Source organism: Lissotriton helveticus, chromosome 6, assembly GCF_964261635.1.
Source record: "Lissotriton helveticus chromosome 6, aLisHel1.1, whole genome shotgun sequence".
Classification (NCBI taxonomy): Eukaryota; Metazoa; Chordata; class Amphibia; order Caudata; family Salamandridae; genus Lissotriton; species Lissotriton helveticus.
The window spans coordinates 154,980,467-155,000,187 of record NC_136067.1 but is presented as its reverse complement, the minus strand read 5'-3'; the positions used below and the strand labels follow the sequence as shown (position 1 = coordinate 155,000,187).

General features: G+C 46.1%; 1 protein-coding gene across 2 annotated transcripts in view; it reads right to left on the bottom strand.

The window, feature by feature from the left end:
- The window catches only part of LBR (lamin B receptor), a 616,153-nt gene that overhangs the window by 493,749 nt on the left and 102,683 nt on the right, over positions 1 to 19,721 (bottom strand). For both annotated transcript variants that reach the window (XM_078647525.1, XM_078647524.1), the window contains exon 2: positions 17,141 to 17,316. In XM_078647525.1, coding sequence (XP_078503651.1) covers positions 17,141 to 17,305 — 165 coding nt within the window. In that variant the 5' untranslated portion in view covers positions 17,306 to 17,316. The remainder of the gene's footprint in view (positions 1 to 17,140; positions 17,317 to 19,721) is intronic.

Sequence of the window (19,721 nt, the reverse complement as noted above, 5' to 3'; positions counted from 1 at the left end):
AGTGCAAGTGTTCCCTATGTTAAATTGATGTACTAATTGGTGCTTCCATGATTGGGTTATTTGATTTACCCGTCAGACCCTAGTACAGTGCACCATGTGTGCCCAGGGCTTGTAAATCAAATCCATGTACGCGAAGGACATTTAAGAGCCACAAGCTCTCTATCCTCTGCAGTTTGTTTTTTATCATGTCCTTCATCTGTGGTCTGAACACATTATTTCCAGAAAACGGAATGCACATTAGAAGAGACTTCTTACTGGAATTTGCTTTCCATGATCTCACCCACGAAGCAGGCATGCCCATTGTGGAACATCCCTGCATGTCACCTGGTAACTGAACCCCTTTGGATTGAGACACTGCGATAATCGCAGGGCATATCCATTAGGTTTGAGGAGCAAGGTCTTTGTCCTTGAGAATCCAAAAGTAATAAAAAGAAAATAAGTTTCTTAAAAATTACCAGTACTTTCAGTGTAAATAAAAAATGCTCTTCTCACGTCCCACCAAAGTAAACTTTGCTCAACCTCCGATGATGACTCAGGATAGGAGGACGGAAATATTACACACAGTGGAATTTTGAGGGAAGAGAAAGTGAAAATGGATGTAAACCCATTTTATCATGAAAGAACGAGAAACATGGTTGTTCAGCCAGTAAAGCTACCGATTTCCCCATTTTATGACCCAAATAAATGGCGACCGAAAAGAGGACTTTTGCAGAAAGGGATTCAAGCTCTACACATGAATCGGTTTGAAAAGTGGATTCTGCAAGGCCTTCTTTTTGTGACTTTTGTGGTCACAGGACAAGGTAAAAGATTCCTCAAACCCAATTGATAAGTTTTGTGATTGCCCCATTGTCCTAGTCTAAAGGGGTCAGTTACAGGGTGAAATTCTGGGATGCTCAACAAGGGCTGCTGAAATAAGACTGAATCCCAGGATGGAACTGGAGAGGGCATTACTGGACATTTGAGAAACAAACCTCTTAGAGTCTGAAAGCCAACTTGTCAATATCTAACACGTGCTAACCACTGAAGGCTGTATCCGTTTGTCGACCACTGGTTCCCTTATGTGTATGTTGGACATTGGCTGATACTGGGGGGTAGGGTGTCCTTGATTTTTAGGTCTCGCCTACGCAGGAATCTATTTGCTTTTTTGCCCATAAACGTGCACGCTTTGCATTGCTTTCATCAACAATGAGTAAAAGAATCAGGCATTTGTATAGCGCCCATCTACCGTCAGTAAGCCTCTGAGTGCATTCAGGATCTCATTGCCCCCTGCGGTTCTTAAATTCCGTTGCAAAGAGTTAATGTGTGTCATGTATCTACTTTGATAATAAAGATGAAACTTTTAATAATAATAAGAAACAAGTTGAATTCAGGTTTGTAGAGTGCTATTGCTAGCCGGAAGCGTACTTTTTCTTCCTGTCAGGCTCGTGGCTTGCCGCATTCTTGTACTAAGAGGGACCACACAGGAGGATGAGATATCAGAAGTCATGTAGTAGGTTACTATCGGTCAGGGGTGTGGAAATTTTACAAATATCTACTTGGCCAATGGACAAAATGTTACAGAAATCTACTTGTCCTGGGAAGATATCAGGTGTGTATGCACGGAGAGAACCTGCACGGCAATCAGTGCAACATACTATTTTCCCTATGTTAGACTCATGCTTTGATTTGTTACCTTTGCCTCAAATTGTAAAGCGCCTTGATATCCTCCGGGATCAAGTTCGCGCTATATAAAACTTTATAAATAAATAAATAAATAAATGCTGCTGGTGGCCTTGCAGCACTGGTTGTGCATTTTAAGTATAAGGTAGAACATGCTCTGATGTATGTAGCATGTCCTAATAGTGAACTGCAGCCATTTTTGTTTTTCTCTATTGCAAGGCTACCTGTTCTCTATAGGCTAGAATGGGCAGTTAGATTATTACATTCTTATAATCCTAACTGACTCAGGGAACATGGTAGAAATTCGAATTTAGTATGCCTGAACTCAGAGTAATAAAATACATCTTGTAGTAAAGTTAGTTTTAATATTCTGTGTTTGAAAATACCACTTTTAGAAAGTAGGTATTTTCTTGCCTAACTGTCCAGGCCTGCCTCTGCTAGGATGTATATTCCTTGTCTGGGTTTGTGAGTCACAGGGCTGGGGGATTCTAAGAGACAGAATGGGGCAGCCCATGGGTGAGTAGAGAGATCTGCATCTAGATGGGAGGGAAGAGTTGCACCTGGGAACTGAATAGGGCTGGGCCTTCCTCTACAATGCTGGCTCCACCTCCTGTGGTGTGTCTGATGTCTCTGTCCTGCACTGTGAAAGGAGAGAAGGAATCTTGTCAACAAAGTGCTCCAGAGCTGTGCCTTCCCTCCCCTGTGCTGTCTCCACCTCCTGTGGGGCGGCTGATGTCTCTGCCCTGCACAGTGAAAGGAAGGAGAGAGTCATGTAAACAAAGTCCTCAGGAACTGGTTTGGACTAGGCAGAGGCCTCTCTGCCTTCAGAGAACAAAGGAATTTGGGGTATAAATATTGGGACCCTGATCCCAAGAAATTCGATCACTTCTGGAACAAGAAACCTTTTGCCAAGGAGAAGAACCAAGGAAGCTGAAGGAGTTTTACTGCCCCTGTCTGCCAGTGTGCTGTTTGCTGGGTTGGCCTGCAGTAGTTGCTTCATTGCCAAGGAAAGGAGAAGAAACTTTTTAAGGACTTTCATTATCTACAGAATATTCTCCAAGGGCTTGAACTGTGCTTGCCTCCTGTTGAAGTCTCAGGGACAAAAGACTTCATCTCCAGCTCCCCTCTGAATTTACTTGCTGGGAATTCAATCTACAGACATTTGCGTGTCGCTGGGAGCTGAAAGTGCGACGCATCGAGAGGAAGCGTGTCGCCGCCGCAGCTGAAATCATCGCATCACCTGAGAAGCGAACCTTCGCCGCATCTCCCTGGAAGCGTGTGTTCATCAAAGCTGCCTGCTGTTGCATCACCGGAGAAGCGTGACGCCATAGAGAGAGTCGCCATCGCATCACCGGAGAAGCGTGTCGCACGGCCTGTCGCAGCTCCAAAGTACAGAGTTGTCGAAAGCCTGCCAGGGCGCATACGCATCATCATTGCTGCGTCATTGCATCGTCGCATCAAGGGCGCCATCTTCTCGCATCGCAACCGGATCAGCGTATCGCATCAAGACGCCATCTTGCGAATCGCAACGGGTCCGCAGGCCGAGAATCTGCGCATCACCTCTGCACCGGTAAGGATTACGAGGCATCCCCTACTCTGCGCAAGCATTGAAGCACGATGCATCATTTCCCCCGGATCCCGGAACCAACTCATCTCCCCTTTTGCGAGCCTTTTGTTTACCTTGTGTCACGCATCCAGGTACTTTGTTGAGAACTTTGTCGCATTTATCATCAACTTGAACTAAGTAACTTTTATCATCTTTAAAGCAATCTTAAGTGTAGTAATGTGGATTTTTGTCGTTTGTGGTCTTGTGTTAAGTCTATATAAAGAATACTTATTTTTATAAAACCTGTGTTGTGTCCATCTGTAGTGTTTTCACTGTATTACTGTGTATATTCACGAATGCTTAACACACTGCCTCTGAGATAAGCCTGTCTGCTCGTGCCAAGCTACCAAGGGGGTGAGCAGGGGTTATTAAGGAATGTAATCCCCTTATTCCGACTTAGAAGTAAGGGTCCCTATTTGGACAAAGGTGAATACCATTGCCAACTAGAGGCCCCTAGATCGAACACCCCAGATGAGCTCCCCACCCTAGGTTAGAGGCATCCGTTATCACTGTGGCCACCGATGGAAGAAGGTGGAAGGGATTACCTTGAGACGGATAGCCCTCCACGCTCCACCAAGATAGATCCGCTGCAGCTTCTCCGGAGATCCTGACTGACTCCCTGAGATCTCCATTGTGCTGATACCACTGCCTGCGGAGGCACCACTGGAGCACTCTCATGTGCCAGCATGCATGGTTGACCAATAGAATGCAGGAGCCGAACAGACCGAGCAGGCGAAGGACCTTCAGAACTGGAACAACCGCTCCATTTTGGAATAAAGGGATTATCTCCTGAATGTCGAGAATCCTTTGTGGTGGAGGAAATGCTCAACACACAGTAATGTCCAGTACCGCCCCTATGCACAGGTTGCGCTGAGAGGGCACCAAGTGAGATTTGGGCACATTGATTGAGAAACCCAAGTCGAACAACAGTTGAGATGTTACCCGCAGATGATGACGCACCATCTCTGGCAACTGCGCTTTGAGCAACCAGTCATTCAGGTAGGGGAAAACTGGAATCCCCAACCTCCTGAGATGGGCAGCCACCACTGCCATCACCTTGGTGAAGACTCTAGGTGCAGTAGTAAGACCAAACAGAAGAACCACAAACTGGTAATGTTGCAACCCAACCGTACATCGAAGATACTTCCTGTGCGATTTCAGGATAGGGATGTGAAAATACGCATCAATCAATCAATCAATCAAACAAATTTGTAAAGCGCGCTACTCACCCGCTAGGGTCTCAAGGCGCTGGGAGGGGGGGAGTCGCTACTGCTCGAACAGCCAGGTCTTGAGTTGTTTCCTGAAGGAGAGATGGTCCAGGGTCAGCCGTAAGTGGGTTTGGGAGGGAGTTCCTTGTCTTGGCCGCCAGGTAGGAGAAGGATCTTCCTCCAGCGGTGGATCTGCGAATTCGTGGGACGGAAGCGAGGGCGAGGCTAGCGGAACGGAGCTGGCGGGTGGGTGTGTAGAATGTGAGGCGGCTGTTGAGGTATTTCGGGCCCATGTCGTGGAGAGCCTTGTGTGCGTGGGTGAGGAGTCTGAACGTGATCCTCTTGCTGACAGGGAGCCAGTGCAGGTCTTTCAGATGTGCAGAGATGTGGCTGTGGCAGGGGATGTCCAGGATGAGTCGTGCAGAAGTGTTCTGCATGCGTTGGAGTCTTTTCTGGAGTTTGGCTGTGGTACCAGCGTAGAGGGTGTTCCCGTAGTCCAGACGGCTGGTGACGAGGGCCTGGGTGACCGTCTTCCTGGTTTCGGTGGGGGATCCACGGAAGATCTTTCGGAGCATGCGCAGGGTGTTGAAGCAGGAAGACGAGACGGCGTTGACTTGCCTGGTCATCGTGAGGGAGGAGTCCAGGATGAAGCCCAGGTTGCGTGCATGGTCCGTTGGCTTGGGTGCGGTGCCCAGGGCAGGGGGCCACCAGGAGTCGTCCCAGGCAGAAGGGGATGGTCCCAGGATGCAAATTGATGGACATCATCCAGTCCTCTTGTTGCAGCGCCTGAAGAACCTGCACTAGGGTGAGCATCTTGAATCTCTCCTGCTTGAGGTAAAGATTCCAAATTCTGAGATCCAGGATCGGAGGCAACCTGCCATCCTTTTTGGGAATCAGAAAATACCTGGAGTAGCATCCCTGACACTTTTCCTGCTCCGGAACCACCTCTTTCGCACCTTTTTGTAACAGGGCAATAACCTCCTTTTGAAGGAGAAATAAATTATCCTCTGTGCAAAAAGCTTGGCAAGGAGGAGGAGGAGGGGGGAATTCCCTGAAGGGAAGTGCGTACCCATTCTCTACGAGATCTAGAACCCAAAGGTACGAAGTGATAAATTTCCGATCTCGTAGAAAATGGGTAAGCCGACCTCCCACTGGACCTAAATGATCCAGGATGGCGGATCTACGGCTGCCTTCCCGCATTACCAAAAGGGGCTGGGGTGGTAGAGGTGGAGGAAAGATGGCGCCTGGCTCCACGTTGGCGACCTCTGCCTTTACCCCTATAGGACTTATACAAGGGGTTTTGTTGTTGTTGCCGCTGCTAAAACGGTGAAAGGAGACTTCTCAATGCCTCTATACCTTTCATAGCCTCTCGATTGTGATTGCAGACTTAAAGATTTAGCCGTTGTCTTACTGTCCTTAAATCTTTGCAAGGCAGAATCCACCTTCTCAACGAAAAGTCTAGATCCATCAAAAGGCAGATCAAGAAGGGGAGCCTGTACATCGGGAGAGAACCCAGAAGCCCTCAACCACGCATGTCTCCTTGTTGCAATTGACAAACCCATCACTCTGGCAAAAGAATCTGCCGTGTCCAAGCCAGGCTGGATGACTTGAGGAGCAGCAGCCTGAGAGTCCACCAACACCTCGCTCAGATTTCCCTTGTCTTCCTCAGACAACTTAGGAAGAAGCTGTTTGGCAGAGTCCATTAAGGCATGAATATATCTACCCAAGAAGATCTCAGAGCCATGCTAGCTGAAGAAAAGATCTTTTTCGCAGACTGTTCCAGCTTCTTTGAATCCCTGTCGGCGGGAGCTTGCGGAAAAGCCCCAGTAGACTGCTTCGAACAAGAAGCCTGTACCACCAAGCTCTCAGGAGAGGGGTGAGACGAAGAGGGAGAATGGAACACCTCCGTAAGATTAGGCTTATACTCAGCCATAGGAAGCTGCAAATCCAAAAGATCTGTCGCCTTCCTGATCACAGAATGGTACGGAGCAACCTCCTTCGATGGGGAAGCCTTCTGAGAAACAAAGTCCCACTCACGAGAAATGTCAAGTCCACTTGCCTCACACAAGTCTTCAAACACATCCTTTGTGTCATACACCTCTCCTTCCTCCCTCTCGTCCTGGTACTGCTCCTCCTCCAACAACCTCTGCGCCTCACTCCTCGAGCGCATCTTCGGCTACGGTGGCGCCACACGCAGCGTCGACAGCTACGGGAGCGGCGTCGAAGAAGGATCCACTGTAGTTACTGGCGCCAATTGAATCCGAGAAGCTTCCCGGAGATTGCCCATACGGCGTTGCCAGCCTCGGGCCTGTGGATACTGTTGAGGCACACCCGAATTGTACGCCAAAAGACCCATGGGATCCGCAGGTGCACCAGAGGGGTATCAGGCCCTGGCAAAAGCGCCATACATTGCATTAAGAAAATGCAATGGATCTGAACCTGGAGCCGGAAACTGTGGAAGATGAGCCGGTTCGAGATCCAAACGAGGCACCTCTGGAAACAGAGCAGCTGGAGCCGATGGAGCTGCAGGCAGATCCGCAGGAGCTGAAGGAACCTCAGCATCAGCCGGATTCCACACTCCCTCTGAAGCCGGCGAGAACCTCGGCGCCGGTGAACGCTCCGGAGTCCCTTCGCGTGATGGGGAATGGACCGGAGTCGCCTGAGGCTACACTGAAGGAGAAGGAGAGATTAACTCCTTAACTCGACGTCAAGGAGCTGGAGAAGGCGACCTCGACTCCACAGCCTTCGACGATCGGCGCCAAGAAGCAGGTCTCTTCTTATTATTATGTCTTCTCTTGGAATCATGCGAAGTCAATGACTTAGACTTCGACCTTTTTCGACCCCTTTTTTTCTTTCCTTGCCTTGGATATATACAGCTTGGCCTCCCGTTCCTTTAGAGCCTTTGGGTTCATGTTCCTGCAGGAAGAACAGCCCTCGACGGCATGGTCAGACGACAAACACCAAAGAGAGTCTTCATGCGGGTTAATAGATATGTCCTCCGCATTCCTTACAGGGCTTAGAGCCAGACTTCTTCGGGGCAGACATGTCAAAAGAGAAAGAGATACAATTGAAAAAACAAAGTATCTAGATGAAAGAATTGGAGAGTACCAGAAAAAAACGTTAGTGTCGACAGCGTGGAAAAAAGGGAACTGACGTCATCACGCCAACGTGGTCCTCTTATGGCTCCAGTGACGTCATGCAGAGTCACGTGCAGGGCCATGGTATTGTGACGACCTCGTTGGCACGGAGAGCTAGGAAATATTTCCGCATAATGCTGGCGCAGGGGATATTCATGAGGTGAGGAATCCACAGGCAGATGTATCTATCAGAATTAGGCATTAGGGACATAAGTTGTTATTGCAGTCATAGTTATCATTGCTTGAGTGGGTAATAACTGAACAGATTAAGTTGTCAACGGCTGAGTTCGTCGATAGAGGGGCCATTGTCGACAATGGTGTTCTCTGCTCTGATTACCATGAGTGTGCTCACAGAGCCCTGGAGAGGGTGCTGCTGCCTGAGAAGGATATGGACCAGTAGCAAGAAGTGTTCAAATGAACAACATTAAAATCTGCCTTACTCTTCCTGAAAAGAACTCATACTGCACAAATGTGGTAGGGGCCCACCCATCTAATACCCACTTGATAGAGAGCTGGCGGGTACACATTAGTGCTGGATTTTAGTCTGTCTTCTTTTGCACAGCAGACTGCACAACATCTTCACGAGAAGGAATCCACTGCTGAAGGGGGCCGGCCACAGTAGCACCCCAAGCTTTGACAACGGTCATAGTCCCAGGAGTCAAAGAGCACAGCAAGTGGGCAATGGTTTTACCCTGGCAGCAGCAGCATCTGTCAGAACCCCTGCCCCAAGTCCCAGCATGACTTCGTAGCTTCAAAGGGAAAAGACTGTGGAACACTCTTATCAACATCAGGCATGCCCATGAAAAGCTGGTTTCCAGCAAAGAGCCCTCTAATGATCTGTAACATAACCATTAGAAATAAATATCACAACTGACTATTTTAATTTCATCTACAATCTATATGAGCCACCTTGTACTCAAGATGTCCACATAAAGAACAGTCAGCAGAACGATTTGAACAGAGCTTGATCAAGGATTTATGAAACAAAGGGTGAATTCTCATGGAAGCTGGCAATGGAAAAGAGTAACCGAGAGGAGACGCTCAGGTTCCCGCTTCGGACAGGGTCACAAATTGAAGCGTAAACCTTTATTTCAAAAGACACATCTTTTTACTAGGCCAGTGCAGGCCTTGATAATGGTACTGATCTGTGTGACTCTTGTACTCGGAATCTGCTCTTAGCAGAAGTTCTGTTGCACTTAAAGGTACCAACCATCAAATAACGCACCTGCTCATCCACCAATGATGCACCCCTGGAAGCCTGTCAAAGACTCACCTGAGAAACACGTGGATGGAAAACAATAGAGGAGTAAAAAGGGGAAACACCTGTGAAGGAATACTGCACATTGTTGTACACTAGCTAGGACAAGCATTTACAATGCAACGGTCTCGCCTTTGCAAAAGTTAGAGCTATTGGCATTGTAAATGACAAATTTTTTATTTATGTGTTGGTTTTGAAAACAGATAAATAAATGGCATTGTCATTTACAATGCCAATGGCTTAATCTCTCCCAAATGCCACACACACACATACAGACCCACACACACACACAGAGCCCCACACACACAGAGCCCCACGCACACGCATAGAGCCCCACACACACACAGAGCCACACACACACAGGCCCACCCACACACACACACACACACACAGAGCGCCCCACTCACACAGAGCCCCACACCCACACAGAGCCCCCACACCCAAACAGAGCCCCACATTATACGCTTGCCTGTTGATGACAAGAGACTAGGAAATTAATTTGTAAATCATATAACATGATGATATGGATTACATCAAACAGTTACTGGGGAAGACAGTCATGAGGACTACGTGGGCATGGTAGTATGGAAGGATATGATTAATGTTTAATTATGGAGGTTAATTTACAGACACAATGGAAAAGGCAACAAAACATCAACTTTCATAACACAGGGCATGCGCTACAAACACAAGGATATGCCACTAAACTGCTGATTCTCCAACGAAGGTAAGAGTGTTAGTCTACCCCTGAAAATAGTAGGTTTTGAAAAATGGGGCCAGCTGATGACAGAAAACTGCATAATTCCCTGGAACCAAGTGGTCGCAAGTACAAACTCTACAGTATCCAAATTTAAATATTACCAACTGGTAAGCTGGGCGAAATCGCTTACAGAGAATAAAAAGGGAAATGAGGACATAGAGAAAGAAATGCTGAAAACCACCCCAATAAAAAAAGAAATATCTAGGTGGTATTGGGCTCTAATTACAGCAGGAGAGGAAGATTTATTAATCCCAGAGGCAGTTTGGAAGAAAGATTTACCAGACGTAGACCTACAAAATATCTGGATAAAATCATTGGAAAAGTGCTGGGCTTCCATAAAACCAGCTGCCTTGAAGAGAAATCACCTGTTTACTATACATAGGGCATATTGGACCCCGAAAAGATTATCAAAATTCAAAGGAGCCAGCATAAAGACCTGCCCAAAATGCGGCCTGGAAAGGGCAAACGATCTACATATGTTTAAAAAATGCCCCATCCTCGACTCTTTCTGGCAAGAAGTCGGTAAGACAATAACACTAGTACTGGGAAAACAACTAGAAGTAAGTACAACTCTTATTATCTTTGGGATTGACTCCAATATTGATCGGGGTAAGTTAACAAAAAAACAGGAAAACTTACTGTTTGTACTGATACTTCTAGCCAGGCGAGAAATCTGTATAAACTGGGTTAAACCAATATCACCACTGCATGGGGACTGGCTAAATTCAGTAATAAAAACCAATAGAAGCGATAGACAAGGGAAAACGAGTAAAAAGTTTAACTTTTGGGAAATCTGGGAAAAATGCTTTACAAGCTGAATAACGTAATGCGAGATGTCCTATGATTAAAGCGGAGACAATAATTCAGACGGGAATAATACCCGCCGAGTAGCCAGGAGGGCTAGCTCACCCCACAAAAAACGGAATTATTGATTATGATAAAGGTCACAGGAGACCCCAAACCAAGAAAAAACAACCGGTAATGGGAAACTCCCCTCCCCAGGATGGCCAAAAAAGGGGCTGTGAAGGCATAAAAGTTTTTGAAGGAATGGGCTCCCGACATAGACCTTATACATACAATCGCATAATGAGGACGAAAAAAAAAAAAAGAGTGTTAGTCTAAAATGTTGGCATTGTTGAAATCAGTGGAGATTAACAACTTTATGAAGTGAGAGGATGGTTTGCATGGTGGGCTATAGGAGAAATCTTGTGGTGGGGAAGTTGCCAGTGACCACCAAACAGTAGTTGGAACTCGAGAGATAGGCAAGCGCACAATCTCTCTCTCTCTCTCACACACACACACACACACACAGGGCTACTGACGGTAGCTGGCCCGAAAGAGCGATACCTGGAGATCGGGGAAGGTGTTAGACACAGCTAGCATTTTACGCAGGTCAACATGTTGAGTCTCATCTACAGCCACAGGCGCCTGTCCATCCTCTTCTCCCGTGGGCAGCAGGAGAGCGGACTGCTAAAAGTAATGCTGCTGACGGCACTAGGCGCTATACCTTCATACAAACATAATAACATTACAGTTGTAATGCGTAGTAGCAGATAGTGACGCTCACAAGAGGGACTGTACGAGCGGTTGTCTGCACAACTAGGAAGCTGCAAAGTGCGTCACATTAATAATACTCGATTGTAGGGCTGCAGCTCTAACGCTGCTTGACAGCAGGATTACTATCTCAATATTACTGCCATACCGAGTCGTCACTTAGCTATTACTATAGAACACATAATAATAATAAATATAGGTACCACTGCATTTACTATGTTAATTAGATTTATTTTTGCCGCAATGATCCTCTTGCAGTACCGCAGTTTTAGAACTTAAGTCCATGGGATTGAATGAAATGCCAAGTCATTGGATAGGTGCAGTGTTACTATACAGAGCATCCAAAAGCCTAGCTCTGTGTATTTGAAAAGCCATACATTATATTGCATAATTAACTGTAGTAAGTAAAATATGTGTTGTGGTGCACTCACTATTCCAATTTTATTTTATTAGCCTTTAAACTTCAAATATGCAGCACAGCTAAGGAGTCAAGCAAGACAGTTATTGAGAATTATTTTTGCCTTATATACTAAAGACTATTAAAATATCAGGTGCGTTGCAAGGGCAGTAAAACTGATTCAAAGTTAAAAGGCGACACTGTGCATGCCATAGCTTGATAACACCACACGTGGGATGTTGTAAAAGAATTGCAATCGCCCATTAATTTGTTCTGAAGAGAAAAATATTTGAGGGGTAAAAATATTTAACAATTTAAGATATCATTACTTTTGTCTAAACACTTGTCACGAATGGGTCTTAAACTAATGCAAACAAACAAGATGCACATAGTGTCGTGTGAGAAAGGAAAGACAAGGGTTTCAACAGCTGGCCCCTATTATCACCCAGGTTGGTAAACCCCTCAGACACGGCTCCCGCCCTCCTCCCCCCAATATGTTCCTGAAAGGTAGAAGCTGTTGCTGGCTGCACCTCCATATGCTCGACTATTTCTGCCCTCCTCACTTAAAGTGAGACTGCCAGTTAGAGCGGTAACAAAGGCCGCGGCCCCCCGAGGTGGCAGGATCATGCACCGCTCTGAGCCCGCCCGCTAGCACCGCGTCCTGTACTCCCAACAGCCGCGTCCCCAGGTAGGAGGTGCGGGGGAGGGCAGGGAGCGTGGGGATCCGGCCGGGAAAGAGCCTGAGAGCGCGCCGACTGTAGCTGCGGAGTAGGCGTGGCCTCGCCAATGCCAGCCTAAATGCTAATTGGCCAGTCATCCAACTGCAGCCCCCTTCTCATTGGCCGGATCTGAAAATCTCTATTAGGGCGCCAGAAGAGAGACTTTAGCGGGGAGGTTTGGATGTCCCGAGTTGTCCGGGGACTCGTTACCGACTGTCACAGAACTGGCGACTCGTCCGAACGCAGGCGGTGAGTTTGAACTGCGGCGAAAGCATCCACAGATAGAAGCCCCGCGTGACGGAGCCTGTAGCCCGGTGAATGGAGCGGTCGGGTGGGGCTTAGTTGTAGGGGGGGTGGGTGTGTGTGTGCATGCGTGTGTGTGCATGCGTGAGTGTGGCTGTGTGTGTGCGCACGCGATTGTGCCTGCGTGTGTGTGCATGCATGCGTGTGTGTGTGGCTGCGTGAGTGTGGCTGCGTGAGTGTGGCTGCGTGAGTGTGGCTGCGTGAGTGTGGCTGCGTGAGTGTGGCTGCGTGAGTGTGGCTGCGTGAGTGTGGCTGCGTGAGTGTGGCTGCGTGAGTGCACGCGCGAGTGAATGTGGGACAGGAGATGTGCACGGCGCCGGCTGGACGTGCGCGTCCACAGACCCGAATCGCTGCGCATGCCCCGGTCTGTCTCCTTTGAGAGGCATCTCGGCAACAATAGGTCTCGAGGGCGAGACCTAAAAACAAGTACACGGAAGGAATTCAAAGGCCAAAGTATCACTATGGTAGCAAACGAACAGTACAGGGTTCCAAGCACAAAGCCAGATTTAGTGAGAAATAGGGTAAAAGTACAGCAGCAAAGCATGGTTTGCTAATTAGTACATTTTGAAGTGTCCAGAGGAGCCGCCCGAGGATATGTATCTGCACAAGAAATATCAGACAACAGTAGAAATTACAAATACAGAGTGAGAACAATAAATGAGATTTTAGTTATAATGTACGAGTCCAAACTGATAGCAAAATTATGTAGAGAGATGATCACAGGATGTCATCTCTTGCAATATTTTGAGAACTTGTTGGAGTACTGTCAGCAGATGTAATTACAGGAAAGTAACGTTTTAGGAGTGGGGACTTATAGTGGTTAAGTGCAACTTTGTATTCGGATTCCTATTCGCTGTGCACAGCAAGGCAAAACACCAGGCACTGCTAAATGAATAAAGGAACCAGCACATGCTTGCTTAAGGAGAACATTTGATTTCAGTTTCTGCAAACGGCCAGTTTCTGCAAACGGCTTTTGACAAAGGATAAAGCACAAACAAAGTTGGGTTTGGAGGGTAAAGACAGAAAGAGGCTACAATAGTCATGGTCGGCTCTGTTAATAAAGCACAATGATATAGCGGCTTTTGTTTTGGTAAAAGAAGTTTAGTAAAAAAGTATTGTCAGGTAGGGATGCATGCTTAACTTGAGGAGTTTTTTATCAATATAAAATAAAATATTCAATTATTTATATCAGGAAAGCAAGTCCGCTTAAATTAAACAGGATAAGAGGTCAAACAAACTTGCACAGATGAAAAGAATCTGGAATAGAATGCCCCTCTCCCTAAAACAAAGCACTGACCTAATGACTTTTAGGAAAAATATCAAAACATGGCTCTTTGACCTTTAGGGATAAATTCACCTCATGGAGAAAGCATATCGTTTCAGCGCCAGGACACCGCCCGGTAACAGCGCGCTTAATAAATGGTAAAAATAAATAAATAAATAAAAGGATAAAAGTAGTGCTAAAAAGTTGTCAGTGGGTGAAGCAATGACATTTCTGCAAAACCACAGACCGAAATCTAAGGTAATGTTGCAAGCTCCTCGTTTTCTGAAACGATTAGCGACAGCTGACACCTCGGTCGACAGGATTTTTCTAGAATGCTTAGCTATAGTGGTGTTCAGTGTATTAGATATGTGCAACAGAACATACTGGCTCATGAATTTCAGTTTTCAGAGTCCCCCCGCTACTCCAACATAAAACTCCGACAGGCAAAGCAATGGAATTTGTACTTTTTTTTAAAAAGACATGCATACACACTGACTAATGCAATGTTAGAGATGGAATAATATAATCACTGTTTTAAACAATCCCCAAGCAAAAATTAACACTAAACTAAAAGAAAATGTAAAAACGATTGAACCTAAATGGCTTACTGGCACTATTTTGTCAATTCTATTAGTTAAATCTCATCATTAGAATTCAAAGCCAGTAGGCAGCAAGAAAGTAAACTGCATTTAAATGGGAATGTACATGCTCGGATAAGGCATTGATGGGCTAGGACAAGAGTCCTTTCGAGGTTAGATAAGGTGCGCCTACAGTGCTAAATAATACTTAGGTAGCATAAATGACAAAAATGTTGACTTGTTCAGAGTATGCCTGTAACTGGCTACATAAACGGTATCAACTACCAAAATATCGATCCACAAAGTGTAACTAAAGCATCGACATATATCATAAGAAAGCGAAAGAAAATCGGGTTTTCGAATATTGCTTAACCAAATTACAAAACACGTAGAAGACATTGTAGATAGGGTCAATTTCAAAAAGATAACTCAGCTACATAAAGGTTAAATAAATTAGTGCAGCCGACACCCAAATTATTATTGAAGGATGGGTGGGACAGAAATAACTACCGGATCATTCCACAAATGCTGTGCACAAAAGGAGGAAAACAAATATCAAACACAGTTGAGTTAGTGGATGGGATACTTGAATAGCAGAGCAGCAGCACAGGTGCTGGGTCACACTGCGGGTCAGTGGTCCAGGTTAGGGGTCATAAGCAGATTCTAGATTTTCATGAAAACAAATAATATTGGAGAAAAGCCAAGGAGGCTGCGTGAGCGAAGCTGTCAAAGGAACAGCTTTTCTGATGAGAGGATGACAAAGAGGTTCTTAGGAAGGAGAAGTTGTCACTGGAAGATAAGGGTGGAAGAGGCAGTTAAAAAGAAGAACGGTACTAGGCAACTGAGGAAGCATCAACTGACGTTTAGCCGAGAAGATACGGGGGAAGACACTGGGGCGGACAAAGGTATTAGATGAGAGGCTGGGAGTCTTTCAATGCATCAGTGATGCTGTGTGTGTGGGAGGGAGAGGGGTGGAGTTGAATATGTCGCTGGAGGGTAGGACACGAAACCTCAAGCCCTGGGCGCTTCTCCGGGGACGGGGAGTGGCCTAAACCGGGTGTGGGAGACAGTTCCGGCGTTACCTCGGTCTAGATCTCTGACCGCGACCTGTTGCTGACCGATGGGGGATAGAGATACACAAAGTCATAAGATCGCAACCATCACTTAAATCTGTTGTGCAAACCACACTTACCGCCTCTGGGAGAAGAGATGCTCCTCTCAGACCCCACCGTACTCTCCACCCTCAGGCTCTGGCCTCTACTTCCGCCTTTCGCCGCTTTTTTCAGAACCCGCCTCACTTCCGCCCTTACTCCCGCCCACTCTTTGCCGGTCTGAACTTGATTGAAAGAGCCGCTAAACTAATAGAGTAGCCTTTGCCATAAGTTTGACGGGTGTCTCATGGGTTTCAAGGGACGTCTTTGATACAATGGAACGCGGAAGCTCGAGAGAAGGCGGCCTAATGAGTTTTGTAGTCCGACTGTCACAGAACTGGCGACTCGTCCGAACGCAGGTGGTGAGTTTGGACTGTGGCGAAAGCATCCACAGATAGAAGCCCCGCGTGACGGAGCCTGTAGCCCGGTGAGTGGAGCGGGCGGGTGGGGCTTAGTTGTAGGGGTGGGGGGGGGGGGGGGGGGGGGGGGGGGGGGGGGGGGGGGGGTGTGTGTGTGTGTGTGTGTGTGTGTGTGTGTGTGTGTGTGTGTGTGTGTGTGTGTGTGTGTGTGTGTGTGTGTGTGTGTGTGTGTGTGTGTGTGTGTGTGTGTGTGTGTGTGTGTGTGTGTGTGTGTGTGTGTGTGTGTGTGTGTGTGTGTGTGTGTGTGTGTGTGTGTGTGTGTGTGTGTGTGTGTGTGTGTGTGTGTGTGTGTGTGTGTGTGTGTGTGTGTGTGTGTGTGTGTGTGTGTGTGTGTGTGTGTGTGTGTGTGTGTGTGTGTGTGTGTGTGTGTGTGTGTGTGTGTGTGTGTGTGTGTGTGTGTGTGTGTGTGTGTGTGTGTGTGTGTGTGTGTGTGTGTGTGTGTGTGTGTGTGTGTGTGTGTGTGTGTGTGTGTGTGTGTGTGTGTGTGTGTGTGTGTGTGTGTGTGTGTGTGTGTGTGTGTGTGTGTGTGTGTGTGTGTGTGTGTGTGTGCGCGCGCTTCGGTGAGTGTGGCTGTGTGTACGCGCGTGGTTGTGAGAGGCTGCAGCTGTGAATGCGGAGCATGAGATGTGCAGGGCTCAGGGGGGCTGGGCGTGCGCGTCCACGATGTAAAATCGATGCGCGTGCCCAGGTCTGTCTCCCTTGAGACGCATCTCGGCAGCAATAGGTCTTGAGGACGAGACCTAAAAACCAGGTCAGATTAACCCAGGGTTGTCTACAAAGTATATTAAAAAAGTTGTGACATGGATTGGTTGACCCTCTCTTTTAGTCAGTTTCTGAGAGAAAGGGGGTTGACAGGACACGGATCTATAGTAAAACTATAACTCAAAATGCCTTACACCAATTTTGCCAAAAACATGAACTGCGGACCTCTGACACAGAATATTATTTTGGGCAAACCATTAAAAAGGACTACTCCTTGTAAAAGCAACAGAGCCCATCAACAGAGAGGCCACTGGTACTTCTAGACATGAAATGAAGATTGCTAGACATTCATGAGCAGGCATATAAAAAATAGTCTCGATCGATTTTCACTGTAGTGCCCTTTACTATATTCAACACTCACTTACCTTAAGGTCGCTTTCTTTCAATTCCAGTGTAGTTCCATCTTTGTATTTTACAGTGTAATGATGACTGGAGGCATCCAAGCTCACCACTTTCACTTCATAATAAAGACTACTTCCCGGCCAGCGGCCCATCACAAGCTCACCAACTGCAAACTTCCTGCGTGACATTTTCTGAAACACTGAATTAGAAAAGGGCAGTATGAATAATTTGTTATTCTCTTTCAAACATACAAGCTTTGTTATACTGCACTTAGATGATATTTTGCACTTAAAAACACTGCAACGCCCATTCCTAGTGCTGCCAGACACGGCTATTACATTAATCCTTCAACAACATTCTGAATTTCAATCCTGTGCATTATATAGCACTCACCTGTTGAACACACCAAATGACAAAAACAATTGATTATGAAGCTTGGAAGGTAGCATTGCTTGTGACAATTTTCAATGGCACTGCCAGTGGTGTATTACTTTGAATCAGTAATACATTGAAAATGGTTGTAAGCAATTGCTTGATTATTTGAAAAAAATCTATAAAAAGTTCATTCTAAAACTAGGAAACATTATTAGCGCCACTGGTATATGCAGTATTTAAGGAGGAAAAGAGCCCTGGTACCCCTGGACGGAGATACAAGACAGCCACCATTTCTGTTAAGCCGAAAGGGAGGAAAGAAAGACTCGTTGGAATACTCGAGTTACCACCCCATTGTCTTAATCAACTCACATATAAAAATCTTAACTAAAACCTTGATAAGATAACCAATTAGATACCTTCCCTGTGGCTTTGCCCCAGGAAGATGGAAAAGGTAATTACTTGTAATTATAGTTCTTCACCATGGGTGTTCCCTCTGAATACATAAAAGGTAATAAGTATATCGCCGTATATTCGGGACGCCCCGGATCAGTCATTTTCCAGAATGTGTATACATTTTTCAATAAGCAAATAAGCAGAAAATATGGACAAACATGTAATATTCTTGTTAAATTTAGCCAAACTAATAAACACAGTACAGCAGGAATGATACCTCACTCCATGTAGAGTCAATATCGCCTTATCTTGTTTGTCTGGCAAAGTTTGGTTTACAATTTTGCTTCCTCACAAAAGTGTTTAAGTTTATGTACTGCCCTGATACAGGGAAACACTGTATGCTTTACTGTGCTGTAAAGAATTCCTGGTAACTTTTAAAGTACACAACACAAATTCGATCATTCTTTCTTTCCCATTTACTCTGCGACAAAGGACAGCACCTAACCCTACAGCACTAGCATCAACCGTCACTTAGCACTTTTCACCAGCCACAAAGTTTCAGAGTGAGTGTGTTCAAAATATTTCTGTTTTACTTCAATGAAAACTTTCTTATTTCAGTTGTTCTTTTCTTTATTATGATTTTTAATGGCTTTGTCATGACAGCATATCCACACAAACAAGCATTGGCAAAGCTAATAGATATCGCATGTGCAACAATTCTTGGCTTTGCCAATACGTTTTAGCAATGTTGTACACCAGAGTGGTTGCTGTTCAGCGTGGCTAAAAGTTACTATGGCAAAGGAAAAAGGAAAGGAGTGTCGTAAAGTGGAGTGTTTTGGAGTGGTGTGGAGTAAAGTTGACTGGAATTGCGTGGAAAGGAGTGAAGTGGATTGTCATGGAATGGTGTCGTGGAGGGTGTAGAGTGTCGTAGAATGAAACGGTGTAGAGTTCAGAGACATAGAGTGGAGCAAAGTGTCAGAGTTGAATAGAGTGTCGTAGAGTGCAGTGGAATAGGCTGTCATGGAGTGGTGTAAAACAGAGTGGAGTGGTGTAGAGGGTATTGCGTAGAGTGGAGAAGAGTGCTGTAGTGTAGAGTGGCATAGAGCGAAGTAGATTGTCACAAAGTGAAGTGGTATAGAGTGGGGGGAAGTAGAGTGGAGTAGTGCGTCATAGAATAGAGTGGAGTAAAGTGGCATTGAGGAGGTTCCCTAGAGCATCGTAGAGCAGAGTAGTGTTGTAGAATGGCATAGAGTGAAGTATAGTGCTGTAGAGTGGAGTAAAGTGTCAGTGGAGCAGAGTTTAATGGAGTAGAGCATCAACGGGTGGAGTATGGTGGAGAGGAGTGGAGTAGAGTGGAGTAGAGGGGCCTAGAGTGAAGTGGCGTAAAGAACAGTGGTACAGAGTAGATTGGCCTAGAATGCAGCGGCTAAGAGTGCACTGTTTTTGAGTAAAGTGATGTAGAGTGCAATGACGTAGAGTAGTGTAGAGGGTATTGCGTAGAGTGGAGAAGAGTGTTGTAGTGTAGAGTGGCGTACAGAGAAGTAGATTGTCACAAAGTGGGGTAGTATAGAGTGGGGTGAAGTAGAGTGGAGTAGTGTGTCATAGAATAAAGTGGAGTAAAGTGGCATGGAGGGAGTTCCCTAGAGCGTCGTAGAGCAGAGTAGTGTTGTAGAATGGCATAGAGTGAAGTATAGTGCTGTAGAGTGGAGTAAAGTGTCAGTGGAGCAGAGTTTAACGGAGTAGAGCATCACAGGGTGGAGTATGTTGGAGAGGAGTGGAGTAGAGTAGAGTGGCCTAGAGTGAAGTGGCGTAAAGAACAGTGGTACAGAGTAGATT